This window comes from Leptonychotes weddellii, chromosome 8, assembly GCF_054177405.1.
Source record: "Leptonychotes weddellii isolate Sample4059 chromosome 8, ASM5417740v2, whole genome shotgun sequence".
Classification (NCBI taxonomy): Eukaryota; Metazoa; Chordata; class Mammalia; order Carnivora; family Phocidae; genus Leptonychotes; species Leptonychotes weddellii.
Genome location: NC_138376.1, coordinates 109,665,828 through 109,683,873, shown reverse-complemented (window position 1 = coordinate 109,683,873; position 18,046 = coordinate 109,665,828). Strand labels below are relative to the sequence as shown.

The following is an 18,046-nucleotide window of genomic DNA, read 5'->3' as shown; positions in this document are numbered from 1 at the left end:
AAAAAAAATGTTGCCTACTTACTCCCCCAAGAGACAGAGCCAACAGTATTAGTGTGTGACCTTTCCCCAACAACTTTGAGAATACTGGATATGGATATTATCAATGTTTCTAAATATTGTCAAGCTAGTGGATTTAAAATATCATGTTTTATTGTTTTAATCTCCACTTCTGTGGGACTAGTTTAAATATTCAGCTGCTGTTTTGTTGTAGTCCTTATTAAAAGTTATATTCATCACTTGTCAAGGGACAACGAGCTTTTTCTACATTCCTTTTTTAAATCCTGAAGGGCACAGACCTTTATACTGTTTGCTTTGTAAATGCCCCATGAGACTACAGTTGTTAACTTGCCTACTAGAAGACTTAACCTTGCAATTCTATTATTTGAATTAAATGAAGGATGTTATCCAAATCAAACTACAGGATTCTAATTTTTAATCATCTCACCTAAGTTCAATCATAACAATCAAAAGAGGTTTTGTCAACCCTCTACCCTAGCTATCACAGCCAAATTACCAAAACATTAAAAACCAAGGAAGCAACCAAAATCTATACAGATTATCAGTAAAGGGTAACATGGTAAGAGGGTGGCTAAGGGGCACCTTTGAATTAGGAGACGGGAAGGCTTATCTGAGGTGGTAATAATTAAGAGCATAGTGTCAAGAAAGAACCGGGTGTGTGCAGCTTAAGAAGAAGAGGGAATAAGGAGGCATGGTCAAGAAACAGATGGGCCAACCTATCTAGGAAATAGTAAGGTGGGAGAGAACAGCAGGATATAGTAGGATGGATTGTACAGATAGAAAGTGAAGTCGATTTGAGGATAGGAGGTAGGAGTCAAGAGTCTTGCTCCCACCTGTGAAGTATGAGGCCCATTACATATCCAAGTATGGATGAGGATAAGCAACTCCAGACGTGACTCCAGAGTCAAGGAAGGGGCCAAGGCTGACAATACAGATTTAGGAGACACTGGCATCAAGATGCCACTGAAAGCCACTGGACTCCCTAAGATCACATAGAGGTCATCCAGAGAAGTGAAAACGTCAGAGAGTGCATACACTGAGATACAACATCACAGTTAAGCACCAAATGTTCTTCAAAAATACACTTAATCAAAATTGCACTATGTTGTAAAGGCAGGACTCTGAACATTAGATATGTCTGAAGTTTGGATATGCATTATTTTAGGGAATCTTATACCGAGTTGTAAGGCAAAAATTTTATATTAAAATACCAATAATAATCCCCAAAGCATTTTTTTGAGTTTAGATACTCATGGGTGAAGTGGCAGCATTCTGAGCGAATCATGATTACAGATACATAGATACAAAGTGTTCTGGGTTCATGTGTAAACGCAGATTACTATCCGTCAGAAAGCCTTACATGATGCACATAAAGTACTGGGTAATGGAAGGAATTTTTTTTAAAAGATTTCTTATGTGAGACAGTAACTTAAAAACAAACTTAAGGACTTTGATTCCCATGACTTTGAGAATGAGTCCCCTCCTTAAATTCTGCAACCTAGGTGCTTCCCTGGCCCCACCCTAGTCCTAGCCAGCTGACTCCTTTTGATTAGTCTGAGAACATGTGTTTCATTTCATTGATTCAAGTGATTAAATAATGAACGTGCATATGTCAATTAAAATATTAACATCAAAAATAAAAAGTCTCAACTTAAGGTCTGAAAAAGCCTTGAAATTGACAAAGGCCATGACCTAACAAAAATGAAAGTAAATAGACCTCGACTAAAATTTTAATCTCATAATTTATTTTACATCATGTAATTGGTTCTTTGAGGGTCACTTTTCAAAGTTAAGAAAAAATCCAATACTGTAACCAAGTAAATCCAATGTATGTTGAATTTTCAGTTCTCTTCACAAGTTTCTTTCCTCTTTTGGCAATGAAAGTAAGAGAAAGAGTGGCTTTATCATGAAATTGAAACAAATACACAAAAAAACTTCAAAGATCAGTTTTGTTTTGAAGGCATTAAGCAAGTGCCAGGAATTTTCCAAGTTAATAGCTGAAACTCTTAAAATACCTGCTGGCTTGGAAAATCATATTTATATAATAAATAGGAGTTGAATTTCTTAATCTATGAATAAACAATTTTAGCAGATAATCTATTTTCATGATTCATTAAATGTATTATTTTTAACATACAGATATATTATAAATATGGAATGCATAATATCTTGATTAAACCCAAAGTAATAAATACATAAGACTACATGAGTAACAATTTTATTCTAAAAACAAATATAGTATACTGAATGAATACAGCAATTTTAAAAAAAAGAGTAAAACAAAACGGACTTAAGAGAAATGCAGTTTGCTCAGGCACAAAATCAGATAATGGAGAAACAGTTTACTTTTAAATATCATTCACATTCCTCAGGTTGATTGGCTCATTCATATCATTAACTGTTTATAGAAAATTTAGCTTGCAACAACAGCTAAAAGGATCTGGTTTCAAAGTTCAGAAAAAAATTGTAATTACAAAGATTTGATATTTTTATTCCAAAAATGCTATAATTAAAATTAAATTTTTCATGTCATTTTAATCCAACTAAATAAATTTCATGGTCTAAAAACTTAATTTCAAATTTCCTGTCTCATACTGCAACATGGTAAGAAAATCAGGATAAATACACACAACGAAGTCTATACTTTCCGTAAATAACTATATGAAAACTTGAAAAGAGAATCGAGTACTGTATATTTATTCAATAGCTGAAGAAAGAGCTAGCACATTTTTAATGTCAGATACGTAGCTATCTCATCATTCAATATGGGCTAGATAAATAAATAAAACTAACAGAAATGCAGCAAAGATTAAAGAAATACACTCATTAGAAAACAGAACAATGATCAAAGTAAGAGTATTCACATAGAAGTCAGAGAGGCCATGGACAGTAAAAGCCTATAAGGACAATAACAGAAAAAGAAAAAGACAAGTAATAAAGTTGGCTTAAATCAGTAGCACAGTTATACTAAAGACAACGCGATAATTATTAAATTCAGGGTTTAAAAGACAAAGAGTCTTACTTACCTGAAAGAGGAACATACATAATACATAAAGCAAGTAAGAACAAAAGAGAACTTGGCTTCCATTTCCAATGACAGTTCCACATTTGATCTGAGTGAAACATCCTGCAATGGAAGAAAGCAACCATCAGGACACTCAGTATTCAGTAAGGCATTAGGACAATCATAGCCCAAGTGTAGGTTTTCAGCAGAGATTGGAAAATAGAAATCGTTTTCAATCTTGCTTCCAAATAAAGAAGGAACTTTAACGATGATAAACCAAATCAGCTCTTTTAGGCTAATGAGGCAAAAGAAAAAAAATCCATGCATGTCCTTTGCCATTTGGTGGCACCTTCCTTATCAGAGAATATACATAACAGGTGATTTCCCAATGAAGATGGGGAAACATTCAGATAATTCAAGTTCATTTATTAAAAAATAAAGCAATTTCAGTTTCAACCTTCAGCATCACCAGCCACATGACCCTCTGGGTGGCAAGAGGATTTTATACCAACCTCTCCTATAATCTTCCAAAATTTATTTTTTTTTAAAGAATTTTATTTATTTATTTAAGAGAGAGAGAATGAGAAAGAGAGCATGGGGGGGCGGTCAGAAGGAGAAGCAGACTTCCCACCAAGTCCTATGTGGGACTCCATCCCAGGACTCCAGGATCATGACCTGGGCCAAAGGCAGTCACTTAACCAACTGAACCACCCAAGCGCCCGATAATCTTCCAAAAATTTAGACTTTAAGGAAATGTTGTCATTTTATAACATCTGCTGCTTTACAAATGGAAATATTTAAAATAAAAATAAATTGTCCAATTGTCTTCTTTCCCCTAAAATAAAGCAATGAAGCACTAACATTCAAAAAGAATAACTTCTTTATATATAACAATAGCTATCAATGTTTTTGAATGACTAGCAAACACCATGTATTACAGAACTAGTAAATGACATTAGAGGGAGGGTCGATGCTTTGAAAATTCTCAATTATTTGTCTATACAGTGGTCTCATCTTTAAACTCAAAATTGTACCTAATAATAATTTAGACAGGAACATCCATATTATCTTGGCATCCAACAGTGGTATGATACCTTGCATTGACTCAACCCCATCACAAGAGGTAAGCCTGTGAATGGGGCAGCAAGTATAAATGTCAGTCACCGTAAGGGCCATAAATGGATTGGTGAGCATGAGAGCCATCAGGCAGGAAGATGGTTAAGTAGCAATAAGAAATCTCCAGATCTTAAAATCTCCAAAGGGAGTTACCATGGTTCCAGGTGATAATTGAGAGTCTTTTTATTTCTAAAAAGAGAAACAACCAATGAGATACTGTAGGATCACAGTAATACCTTCTGTGTAATGCCTGAAGGTCGCTTATCTGGAGTAAATATGTAATACCAAACACAAAACCAGAAAAGTAGGAGAGGGAATACTCAAGTCAGCAAAAATAGACATCAAATGATTCCTCCACTTGCCTCAAGCCTTCATTTCCAATCCATCCTTTACTGTTAGAGACCACCTAAGCAGCAAAGAGAACAAGCTCTAGAGTCAGACAGACCAAGGTTTGCTACTTGTAAGCTATGCAACCCTTGGGAAATTTACTTGACCACCTTGCACCTCCTATTTCTCACCTGTAAAATAGAAATGGCAGTAGAACCTAAACCACAGAGTTGCTGGATGACTAAATCAGATCATGTCTTTTAAGGACAGTGCCTGACACTCAGCACTCAACAAACATTAGCTATTATTATTGCTACCACCATCCCGGGCATTCTAATAGAAGTAGGGTTATTCTGTCCGTACTAAAATCAAAAGAAAAGGCTTAAACAAGAACAGACAATAGGATGTCATAAACCAACACCAGTCAATTGACTTTGTGACTACTTCTGGATCACCTGGGAACAGAAATGGAATGGATTATTCATGTCTGCCATGAATACAGAAATTTTGAGTAATGTCTGATATCCATGCCATGTTTTTATATTCATCCAACTAGAAGTTCTAGCATCACACAGCTCCTAATGGAAATTCTAAAGTAAGCAAAGCTTAAGATCTGAAGAATAATTTTCTGTATGGAGGGCATGTTTTAAAATACATCCATCCAAAACAGTTGAAATTTAAAGCAACGTTACTACTTATGAGAAGCAATATGCCACAGTACATCATCATCATAATATAATAATAATGGATGTGAAGTCTGGAATAGCAGAATTACAACCTGGTGCCTCTATTTACTGTGTGACTTTAAAGGCAAGTCCTTAAAACGTTGGACTATTTCCTCTTCTGTAAATAGGATATCATCCATCAAAAAGATAAGAGATAATACTGCATGGCACTTGGTAAGGGCTTTAAAAATGGTAGACCATAGGGGCACCTGGGTGGTTCAGTTGGTTAAGCATCTGCTTTTGGCTTAGATCATGATCCCAGGGTCTGGGATGGAGCCCCACATCAGGCTCTCTGCTCAGATGGGAGCCTGCTTCTTCCTCTCCCTCGGCTCCTCCCCCTGCTCGTGCTCTCACTCTCTCTCTCAAATAAATAAATAAAATCTTAAAAAAAAAAAAAAGAAAGGGTAGACGATAGACTTCTGTTACATGGAAAGTTCACTCATTTGGAAGAATGGGTCCATTTCCCACTGATGTTGGATGAATGAGGTGTTTCCAATTCATGCCATGGATGAATGAGTATGCTTCTAAAAAAAAAAAAACACAATTATATATTCAAAGAAGTTTAGAGCTGGGAAGACCAAAGATGAAGTCTAACCTTATATTACAGAGGAGGAAGCTGAGGACCAGGGAAATAAAGGAGCAGAGCCATCAAAACTGGCTGCCTGTTGTACCATTAACAGTCAGGAGTGTCAGCCCAAGAGAACTCCCAGCTTCTCAATCTTTGTGGCACATGATAGTTTTCCTTTATCTATATGTAAATAATGGTCCCCTCTTAGATTTATGTGCTCCCTCAACAATCCTCAAGGAATCATGTTTGTTAGCTTGGCAACATTCAATTCTATTTATTTCATCACGCAACTTTCTTTTGCTACAACAGGTTCTGACAGTTAGGGATTCCAGACTCAATCCTGAAGCTGTTTTACAAAAGCTGCCTGCAATCCTTTCAGACAAGAGCTGCAAATGATGATCCAGTGCTTTGTGCATTCGAGGTCTCAAGACTCCATCACTTCGTATTGAAAAGGAACCCAGGACAGGGCAAGCACTTGGAACCAAACTTAAACCCCATGACAAGTCAACTTTCATCCAGTTGACTGTTTACTGAAGAACAGAAACAAATAAATTAAGAATAGAACAGAGGAAGGAAAGCACTGTGTGTCTTCTCAGGGGATCACTTAGCAAAGACACATCCCTGAGATTCAAACAACTTTCTCACAAGAACGGAAAATCCTGAACAGGGTTACTAAGGTTCTAAATGGGAACCATAAAAAACATAATGCAATCTTCTATCACTTAAGTTGTAGCCTCAAAGTTCTGAAGAGAGCAAGAACCTTTTTTTTTTTTTTTAAGTAAAAGAGTCTTACATAGACTTCTATCACCTGAACAGAATCTAAAAATTATGCAATAAAACCAATCACTGCACAGGCAAAATGTTACAAAGCTAAACTACTTGCCCAAGATCACGTAATCCGTGGTGGCAGTGCCAAAACACCCACTGGGTCACCTGGCTTCCAAGTCACCTGCCTCTAACTGCAAACTTGCTCCCCTTTTCAAATGGCATAGTCTACAAAATACAATATGCTTGAGTCCTATTTCAGGAACTCTGGAACTTAACCGTTCTACAGGAATTTTTTAACGCCAGAATGACCCCTTGTAAATGCAACCGAATCCAAACACATCACTAAAATAATCTGTAATCTAGAAAACCTACCATCTTGCACCTCTTTAGTCCTGCGGGATCCCTTAAAAGTCAAATTTAAAGAGAAATTAGTGAAGACATTTTGAAATCAGTGGAGAAATTGACATGGCACTAAATCTTTTACCCGCAATGGTCAGAATTACATTCACTCCCCATTTCCCAACTGTATTTCTATGTCAAATCTTATCACAAAGGGGCATGAGGAGTAGCACAGAGTACCTTAATTCTTCTAGAGTGAAAAGAATGTAATTTGGTTTATTCAAGTCTGCTCATAATTGTATTTCTCCTTTTGGTTAAAGATCATGTTCCGAGCCAAAGCAATGAATAAAAAGAGAAAGTGCTATTCTATTACTCAATTCAAGTTCTTTTATTAAGTTGGGTTCGCCCCCACTTCAAATAGGTAGAAGAATTTATTCTTCAAATCTGCACACATCTTGACCCTTATTTGAGCAGAAACATCCCTTGTACCATGACTTGTACCACAATTGAAATTAAAAGGCAACCCTGAGAAACACATTTGAAAAAGAGTACTGTATCAATATCCTGGTTGTGGTATTGTGCTACAGGTTTGCAAAATGTTACCACTGGGAGAAACTGGGCAAAGGGTGCATTGGATCTCTACTATTTCTTCCAACTGCATGTCAATCTATAAACTTCTCAATAAAATTTTCAATTAAAAAAGTAAAGCCTGAAACCCTGATGTATATAACTTAACGTTCAGGTGATTCAGGAAAAATACTGTGTGTGTGCATATACAGAGAGTAGTGGGTGGAGGGGAGAAGGATGGAAAATAACAGAAATGGGGTAAACATTTACATTAAGTGATTCTGCATAAAGGATAAACAGGTGTTCTTTGTATTATTCTTGCAACTTTTCTGTAGGTTTAAAATTATTTCTAAATAAATTTCAACACAGCCATCCACATTTACACTGAAGTGTATCAATGTTTACGTCATGATACTCCCATCACTATTACTGTTTCATCATCACCAGTTTGATAGAAGTAGCATCTCATTTGGATTTCCTTTATTTGGATTGGCGTGTTCAAGTCAGTTTTGTAGTCTCCTATTATAATAGAAATATTTTTCTTACTGATTTGTGAATTCTTTTTACCAATCCTATACAAAATATGTTCAGCCTTTGTCATATTTGCTACAAATGTTTTAAACACAGTAATCTTGAAGTTTTCCTTAGGGCATTCCAAATAATTCCATCCTGAGTAATGCTTATAAGGGAAAGTAAGATGATACTCAGGTAGCCACGTTCAAGTTTTATTGGCATTTTTAGTTACCACTGAAAAGTCCTTTAAATATTATCACCCCAGTCACCCAGTATGTATCTTAATGCCATCCAATGTAGATAATATAATAATGGCATCCATTCAGAAACAAATGGAAAGATATGGGGGGGTTTTTTGCCTAAGCATGCCACACACATCGAACAAAGTCTTACTCTATTTAGTCTAAAGTCTAAATTGTCTCTAGAAACTTTTAATCATCCCATCAGAAATGTAAACTCTGTAAGAGATGGGCAGTTAGAAAAATGGTCAAGTTTAAGGAAGTGGTTGTCAGTTTATTTTTAATGTATAAACTGATTCTCTTTCAAATCATTATTTCCAGAAATCAGACTGACGTGTCCAGTTAGGCAGTAAAACTACAAGCTTCTAATATTTCCCATAAGCCAAGAGACAATAGCCTCATTCACCATTCACACTGGAAAAGCACAATGTCATGTAATTTATATAAGCCATAAATGGAACGAACAGGAGCTTCATGAAGTTTGAGACCAGTTAACACAAGTCTTGCTAAATCTATTAAATTTCTTAGGATATGAAAAATATGTAGTCACTACAACTCCAAATATATTTATAAAATCTGTAATTTTATAACCTGAATGTTACAATATATTAATACTTTCTTCACAAAGAGTAGGCAGAAAATATCTTAGTTTGTGAGCTTGAACATATTAAAATTAAAACTTAAAAGATAATAGAGTTTGTGTTCCCCATTTTAACATTTTTCAACAAGATAGTAAGAATATTTACTTCGGAAAGGTTGGTATTATTTCCATATTTTCTAACACACTAGTATCTAAAAAGAATCTGATCATCTTAAGCTATTTCGTTATGAGTTATAAACAGCAAAATGGAGAAAGAAACAGTTATAATCTGACAAGAAATGGAAAAACTTTCAGTCAAAAAAGCTCAATAAAACTCAAATTAGGGTACTAAACTCTGTATTTTATGTGATTAAATATTCATATTTTTACTCTATATGACAAAAGAAGTTTTAGTCATACGCAATTCAAATGGGCTATATAACTTAACTGCATAATGAGGAATTCTGTACATTACCTGTTGATCAGTTTCACGTTTTATTTTAAAAATTGGTATTCACACTTTTTTTCATTTTCCATGAGATCTAAATTACCTAGGAAAGCTGAAAGGAAGCTACACAAATACCTGCTGTTAAAAACCTTACTATATTTTTAGGAAAAACTGAAGTTTAAAACAAATTCACATTCATTCAAAATGTGTCGCCTGTATATGAGAACCAGTCTTATGTGGGACTGTTGGCTGGATCCCAAGATAAATTACTTCAGGTTATACCTTGCTGATTCCACTGGCATAAATGAAACCTTAAAAGTCACAGGTGTGGAATTACTTCACATGCAGTTTTAATAAAAATAGTAGTTGTTTTCTAATTATACTGCTCACTACCAGGAACAGAGGGGTAGAGTGTAGGCTTGTGGGCACTACTCTTTTCCTGTTTTAAAACTGTGTGCTGAGTGGGGAGAGGAGGAGAAGCTGCAAGGAAGGGAAAGACAGGGCCTGAGGCTCATGTCTTTTCCCAGGTATTAAGCTGAAAGAGGAAATTTTAATGGAAATACTTAAGGATCCAGTAGCTGGGGAAGGGAGGGTGACTATGAATTTCTAGAAACACTTGTATATTAGTGGAAGGGAGTAAAATCTCTGTCAGGGTATCTGCTCAAGATTAGTAAAACATCAGAGGGAAAATTACATATTACAAGAAAAAACCACTGCTGAATTGGCCACAAAAATAGGCCCTTTTTAGAGCAATCTTCCTTTTTGCATTCTGGAAGGCTCAGGCCCTGCTGGGTGGCCCTTTCGCAGGGTCGCTCTGAGGAACCTCACCACTTCGATGGTAACTCCGTAAAATCAAAACCTTTTACGTTTCTCTGACCATTCATAGCTCTATGTCCCCTACTTCTAATTCAAGGCAAATCGCCTCCTAGGTCTCATCCCGTGAAATGGCATATTCCTTCATTACTTTTTAATCTACAAAATACAACCAAGAAACTTTTCTGCGCGTTTTGTTTTTTTTAAAAAAACAATTCAAATAACCCAAAGATCCAAGAATAACTTCTACAGTCAAGGGTGATAATGTGTAAAGTCAACATTTTCTCGGTATACCAGTACCTTTCCAAGCCCCCAGGTGTTGATCCAGGATCCCTCTTTCTTGGCAGGGCAAGGCCCCTGAATAGAGGAGCCGCGCCTGTTACTCCTTGTTTAATTTGACTCGAAAACACGTTTTCCCCATTCTTGAAACCCTGCCCTTTTTATTATACTTTACACCGCCCAAATGTGAGGTTTACCTCTTCCTGGGGAAAAAAAAAAAAAAAAAGCAAGCCGCACACACATGTCACAGCTCTGCCTGGCAATACCAGCTCACTCCTCAGCGCCTCAGGAGTCAAACTGAAGACAAACCGGTTTATTCTGTCAAAGCAGTCCTTACAGAATCATTTAGTTGAGGTGGGGTGGGAGGGGTAGATACAGGTAAAGGTGTGAAGGAATTCTCAGCTGAAAGGTGAGACTTACATGTTGGCATCACTGCGCTGAGGTCCCCAGGGGCCGCACGGTCATGGTCCACAGTCTTTCCCTGGTTCTGCTGCTCCAAGCTCCCAAAGGAGACCCCGGGCGCACGAGCCGAGCGCGGCAGCCGGACCCTCCTTCACGCTCTTTCTGGAGAGTTCATCGGGGTTTCCCGGCAGTCACTCCACGCCCGCGCTCGGGGCGGCGCAAGGTGGAAGGCCCGCGCGGCGGAGTTCAAGTGCGGATCTTCGCGGTAGGGGGAGGGCGGGGCGGCAGGTTCCCCCTTACAGACAAGTTAAAGTTAGGGCGAGAAGGTGAGGACGGTTGGGTCTGCCTCTGAGCTGGTGCTGGGTGCTCGAGGTGATCTGGGCCGGGCGGGGGTGGAGGGGTCTGACCCGGCAAGTCCTCGCCCCCGCCCGCGGGAGGCGGCACGTGGTCACCCCTTTGTGGCTCTCGTTCCCCCCGCCCCGCCCGCTGGCTCCAGCAGCTCCCAGCGCCCGTCCCCTCGGCCCGAGCTGGGGGCTCAGGTGCGGCTGCCCCGGCGGTGCGCGGCGTCTGGCCGGGCCACACGCGGCCCTGGGGCGGCCCCAGTCTCGACGCTCCGCTACGGGGGCCGTCCCCAAAGCGCGGCTGCCCCACCCAGGATCGCCTGCCCCGGGGCAGAAAGGGAGAAGTCAGACTGCGAGGTGGGAGAGGCGCTCCCCCAACGGGCAGCCGGGTCGGGATGAGCGATTGGCGCTGGGCCGCGCTAGGCTCCCAGCGGGGGGAGGGGACGGGGCGGACCCGAGGTCACCAGAAAGCCGTGAGCTCTGAATTCAGGAGTCTTCTCCGCGCAAGAAAGGAGAAGCTCGGAATGCGGGTGGCGATGTGGGCATCTCCTCCCCGTCTGCTGGGATTCCGCGCTCTCACCCACCCAGGACCCCGCACGGGACCCCTCCACCAAGCTCCTGGGCCGCCGCCTTGCTTTACTTTTCTTGTTCTTTTCTGTCCCTTTGCCTTCCCTGCTCTCTTCCTTTTCTTCTGTTTTCTTTCACCTCTCTCCTCTCTTTTTTCTTTCTTCGTTCTCTTGTTCTTTTTCCTTCTAAAAATCGGAGTGAAGGGAGAGTCCGTGTGTTTTCCGGTACCATCACCTCATCTCGTGGTCTCTGCGGGGAAAGGGGATGGTCTCCCACCACACCCTCCTCCACCTAGGATGAAGACCAGACGTAAGAGGAGGCTGAGAAGGCAACAGTTCCAGTGTAACTATTCCCACCACCGCACCCACACAGATACACCCACTACCTGCTCCCCCTGATTTGCTGACACCTATAGTTCCATAAATAGTCATCATTTTGGCTTAGAATTTTGTCTTCTTCATTACATGCCTTTAAATACCCACCAAGGAGTGGTAATACGTAAAACCTTTGCCACTGCCTTTAGTTTGAGTTGTTCAAATCCCTTCGGGAAAGAAGTGTTTGAAGGGGGAGTGGGTGCTGTGATATGAGGTGGAAACAGACGGGGGGGGGTCTGAAAGTGGGTGCAGACGGATTCAGTGAAAGCAAAACCCGGCAGGACTAGTGGCAAAATGCTTGGTCCACAGTTTTGACTTATACCGTCCTGCTAGAACCCTCTCTACTGCTTCACTAGGACTTAGAGATGGGACTAAATTGCACTTTCTTTTAAAATCACCAAAAAAAAAAAAAAAAAGGAAGGGATATTAACGGGGCTGGGAAAATGTTCACATAGCATTTCATTCAGCAATATTGATTTGCAAATACAAATCCAGTTACTCATTGGGGAAAGTGCACTGCCTGGACTCCAGGGCTCCTACAAGTAGCTGGCAGGCAAAAAGATCTGGAAGCACCTTCTCAGTGATGAGAAGAGAAAAAAAAAGGACTCACACTTGGAAAGTAGCTCCCTTCCCTTTGTGAACTGCCAGAGTTAATGCTCCTGAAATGCTGGAGGCAAATCTTCCGGTGACAGAGCTGGATTACACATCCTGAGCGAGAACAGCCCAGCTTGAACTGTGAGCATGCACACGCATACATGAACAGGCCACACAAAGAAGTGCCAAAGAAATTTATATAACGTTGATGGGCTAGTGATAGAAAATTGTTGGGGTGGAAAAAAAGTAGAGCAGGACTTGAGCACAGACAGCTACTGGCAGAAAGGAAGCTGGAACACTGCCACCAAATTCAGAGGCCTGAAAGTCTAGGGTGTGCTCTTCCAGTGACTTTTATCAGCGTTTATTTTGATGAATAAACAGTATAATTAATAGAGACATTGAATTTAGCACTTAAGGGAAACTGAAGTTTCTCCTTCCAGGGCTCTCTTATTACAGAACGGGAAATGAGACCCAGAGATGTGAGGTCTACACTAACTAGCTGGAAGTGGCCAGGGGCTAGGATCCAGTTCTTACAATTCAAATCAGTCTCTATGACACCAGACTGTCCTAGGAAAATTTAAGTGCCACTCACAGAATTTTCTTTAGAGCAACAATATTTATTATTTCATGGTTTTCAGGTGCAGTAATCTGAGGGCAACTTAGCCCGGTGTCTCACAAGACTGGCTAAGGCTGCAGTCTCATCTGAAGGCATGACCAAGGAGTGAGCTGCTTCCAAGCCCATGTGTGTAGTTGTTCCTCTCGGAATTTTAAAGCTAGGGAACATAAGGGCAAACAATGAAATATAACTGTTTTAGGGCTCTTCAGAGAAACAGAACGAACAGGATGTATATGTACATATAAAGACAGATTTAAGGAATTGGCCCATGTGGTTGTGGGGGTACAAGTTCAAAATCTGCAGGGTAGGCCCGCAGGCTGGAGACTCAGGGAAGAGTTAAAGTCCAAGTCCAAAGGCAGTCTGCTGGCAGAATTCCTTCTTGATGGCAGGAGGTGAGTTTTTGTTCTATGAAGACCTTCCACTGATTGGATGAGGCCCACCTACCTTGCGGAGAGGAATGTCCTTTACTCAATGTCCACTGATCTAAATGTTAATCTCGTTTAAAAAACATCTTCAATTAGGGGCTCCTGGGTGGCTCAGTCATTAAGCACCTGCCTTTGGCTTAGGTCATGATCTCAGGGTCCTGGGATTGAGCCCCTCATCGGGCTCCCTGCTCGGCAGGAAGCCTGCTTCTCTCTCTCCCACTCCCCCTGCTTGTGTTCCCTCTCTTGCTGTCTCTCTCTCTGTCAAATAAAGAAATAAAGAAATACATCTTAAAAAAAAAAAAATCTTCACAGAAACATCCAGAATAATGTTTGACCAAATATCTGGATGCTATGGCCCAGCCATGTGGACATATAAAATTAACTATCATAGAAACTGAAGCAAATGTACATATGCCTAGAAGATAGGAGTAGTATATTTACATGTGCCATTATATGCTAAAATGTTCATAAATGTATATATTATTTCTATATGATTACATGAATCATAGTAAAATATTTCTTGAGACAGGGCCCATCGTTCATCAGCACATTAGTAAAATCTGTGTATTTTGATATTTCTGTCCTTGAACTGAGGATTTGTTCTTTTCTTTGAAAGAGCTTATTAGGGGGGCGCCTAGGTGGCTCAGTTGGTTAAGTATCTGCCTTCGGCTCAGGTCAGGATCTCAGGGTCTGGGGATCAAACCCCTCATCGGGCGGGCTCCCTGCTCTGCGGGGAGTCTGCTTCTCCCTCTCCCTCTGACCCTCCTCCCTGCTTGTGCATGCGCTCTCTCTCTCTGTGTCTCAAATAAGTAAAATCTTTAAAAAAATAAGAAAGAGCATGTTAGGGAAAGGGAGAATGAACAGGAAAGTACATGATCTTTTAATGCAACAACCTAAGTTCAAAACTTGTTCCTGTAATTTACCAGCACTATGAACTCTGGCAGTTTACTATGTAAACTATAAACCTGATTTGTAATAATACTTATAATGTTTAACTCATGGGGTCATTAGGCAGCTTCAGTAAGATAACGAGACAGAGCACCCAGCATATTTCCTGGAATTTGGTAATATCAGTTGCCTCTGCCTGCCTCAGGCATCATCCTAAAACTGAAAGTGCCAGGACCACATTCCTTTGCACACAGGAATCCTCTGACAACATTCCAGACAAAATGAATATTGAACATCTGTTTGAATCCTTAGCATTGATGAACACTCAACTATGAGAAACTTCCTCTTTCTGTTGATTGAATCAAACATTCATGCCATCAACTTCCATTCAGAACAAGGACATTCTATCTTCCACAAAAAGCCTTTCAAATATCTGAAGACAGCTAGCATCTCTCTCTACTCAGCTTTTCCTTATTCAGTTCCCACAGCCGTGGTTATTTTACCCATTCAGTGCCTGGCTCCTCATTACACATGGGATTTACCCTTTCCTATGGAAACCGGAGTCAATATCAGCTCTCTTGACAATCAAAGTGGATGCCACAGCCCCTGGTAACAGTGAGATCCTTACCTTTCCTGCGCTGGATATTACCCTTGTGTAAATAAAAGTTAATATTGACCTTTAAGCACCCACATAAAATATTTGTAGTAGGAATAGGAGTACCTATTATTATATTGATCTTCTACTATGTGGCAGGGAGTGTTAATTTTATGCTATAAGCTAGTTGTTCAAGATATGTATCTTAATTTATAAATAATTCAACCCAGTTTCTGTTTTAATCTCTCATTCTGCCTTAATCAATTCAATTCCTCTCCCTTTCACCAGGCTAGTTGCTTTCTTCAGCAGGAAAGGTAGAAAAACAGGGTCCTTGATTTATCTGTGTCAGCAGACATCAACCTCTCCGGTCCCTGGTCATCAGTCCACACAGGTTGTCAATCTTGTCAATGAGGCCCCTCCAGGTTTGTGACTCTCTTTTGACTTCCTGATGGACCATGACTGTCCATCAGCCTAGTCTCTCCAAGCAGTCCTTCCCATTCTAGGCACTTGGCCCCTCTCTGGAATCTTATAGAGATGGGAGAGGCAGCATGTAGGAAACCACTCAGCTCTCTGCTCTAATACACCCACAATCTCTCTTACTTCCCCTTCCTACCTGAGAAGGGAGATAGCTTCTCTTTCTCTGCTGTGTCTCAACATTTCATCTGTATCCTCTCAGTTCTCTTGGTGTGATGCTTTAGGGTATGAAAAACAAATCCAGACATACTAAATCCTTTCTGTTTTTTCTTCTCTGCCTCATTATTTCCAGAAGCTGTGAGCATACATCAGCTTGAAGCTTGAACAGAGAGAAGGGGAGATAAATAAAGGGAAAAAGGAAAACACAAAGTTAATCTCACAAAAATATCATGCCTCCACAAATTCAAATGTTTTGCAAATGATTATTCTTCCTTCCTTTTTAAAGATAGGAGATTAGGGGCTCCTGGCTGGCTCAGATGGTTAAGCGTCTGCCTTCGGCTCAGGTCGTGATCCCAGGGTCCTGGGATCGAGCCCCACGTCTGGCTCCTGGCTTGGCGGGGAGCCTGCTTCTGCCTCTCCCCCTGCTTGTGCTCTCTCTCTCTCTGTATCTCTCTGTCTCAAATGAATACATAAAATATTTAAAAATAAATAAATAGGAAATTAAAGTTCAAAGTGTTTAAGCAACTTACCCAAGATCACACAGCAAGCAAGGAAAAGCTGAGCCCACGCCAGTCTGAGTGATTTCCAATATTGTACTTTTCCCACATGGCCTCTCCTCGCTGTTGGCCCCACTTATCTTTTCACATAAGGTGTCACCAGGTCAGACAGCCCATCCTGCCCTCATGCAATAATCAGAATCCATGTCAGGGAGCCTAATACATTTTATCTTGTTGCATTCAATCCAGTGCATCAGTTTGAAATTTGATTCCTTTATTAATCTTGTTAATAATCTTTTCCAAGTTTTTGTTACATGAAAATTTAATAATTATATTTCCTATATTTGAATCATAAATGACAATACTGACCCAAGCAAAGCCCTGTGAGGGACCCGCTACCTAATACTGATCTACTAATAATCAATGTTGGAAGACACACATTTTCAACCTGTTCTTATCTGACTTGCTTTACTCTTATACCATCTATTTTCCCCAGCTGGGGCCCCCAGATGATCACAGGGCACTATATACATCAGGAAATTCATAGAGCTTTTATACTCTCCTGATCTGCTTACCAATCTAGACGTTCTAGTTTTCATCCGTGAGCGTGAGTTTGAGGATAGGACTTGTTCTTGGTGAGCTCTTACTGGCTCTTAGTAATACCTCCTTCTGTTCAAGTGCTCAAAAGTTATCTTTTGTATAACCCAGCCTTGACAATGTCTAGGAGAAACATCAAGTTCATTAGATTCTACTTCCCACAAATCCTTTTTTCCTATGATAAGATCAAAACAAATTAGTTATTGTTTTAAAGCTGACATGACATGCATTGTGCGTCTGATTCTCATAGTCTTTGGTGACTAATGTAGGCTGCTGTGAATTTCATACACTGGCAGCTAGTTCTGTAGTCTTCCACTGATAATAAAAATATTAATATTGACAGCAATTACCACCATTAGAGCTGCCCATGCACCTGACACTCTATTGAGATAATTACATGCAGTAACTCCTTTACTCTTCACACCAGCATGATAGATACCAAGATTTGGCCTAAAAGAGACTAGGCCATCAGAACTTAAACTCAGTTTTTTCTAACTCAGCTCCTATACCCTTGACCAATCAATCCAGGTCTAGCTATATTTGCTTGGAACATTTACATAGAGGTTTGAGTGTACAGTCTGGTCAGAAGAAATGCAAGCAACATAGATATGGATCCAGGAAGTACAAGCTTACAGGTGTTTCTGCCATTGTGTTACCCTGCTTTTAAAAGTGCTCCAAAATCAGCTTTCATTAGCAGTGTGGGCATTAGTTAATGTGTCTGAGAATCCAGCTGAATATATAAACTTCACAGTTTCAAAAACTGGGACACAATCCTGAACTATATAAGAAGAGCAAATGTGAACGAATGCGATTAGGAGAGCTACATTCGTCCAAATAATTATTAATTTCCCTTTCATTCATTTATTCACTCATCAATAAAAATGTTGATTGCCTACTTTATGTCAAGAATTGTTCTAAGCACTGTCATTATAGCAATGGACAAAAACAAAGTCTCTGCTTTCATTGAGCTTAAATTCCACTTGGGGTGGGAGGGATGGTAAGTGGTAATGTAATAAAAGTAGATTTAGAGTATACAGATGGTGGTAAGTTCCATGAAATAAAGGCAAGGAGGGATTTTAAAAGACTGTGATGACAGGTGTTATTTTCTACAGAGTGGTCAGGGATAGCCTCTCTGATAAGATGTCATCATAGAAGAAATGTGAATTAAGTGGAGAATAGAACCAGGCAGTTACACAAAGGGAGAGTGTTCCAA

At 39.9% G+C, this 18,046-nt stretch overlaps 1 protein-coding gene across 5 annotated transcripts in view; it reads right to left on the bottom strand.

Moving 5' to 3' along the window:
- ADGRG6 (adhesion G protein-coupled receptor G6) overlaps positions 1-11,519 on the bottom strand; it is a 135,491-nt gene extending 123,972 nt beyond the window's left edge. Inside the window, exons 1-2 of one of the 5 annotated variants that reach the window (XM_031023522.2) lie at positions 10,725-11,519; positions 3,045-3,145 (exon numbers count right to left, since the gene is read on the bottom strand). In XM_031023522.2, the coding sequence (XP_030879382.2) occupies positions 3,045-3,145; positions 10,725-10,726 (103 nt within the window). In that variant the 5' untranslated portion in view covers positions 10,727-11,519. Of the gene's footprint in view, positions 1-3,044; positions 3,146-10,325; positions 10,477-10,724 lie in introns of those variants that run through there. The other 4 variants (XM_031023524.2, XM_031023525.2, XM_031023526.2 and 1 more) reach the window with 4 other exon arrangements.
- Between the last annotated feature and the right edge of the window lie 6,527 nt (positions 11,520-18,046).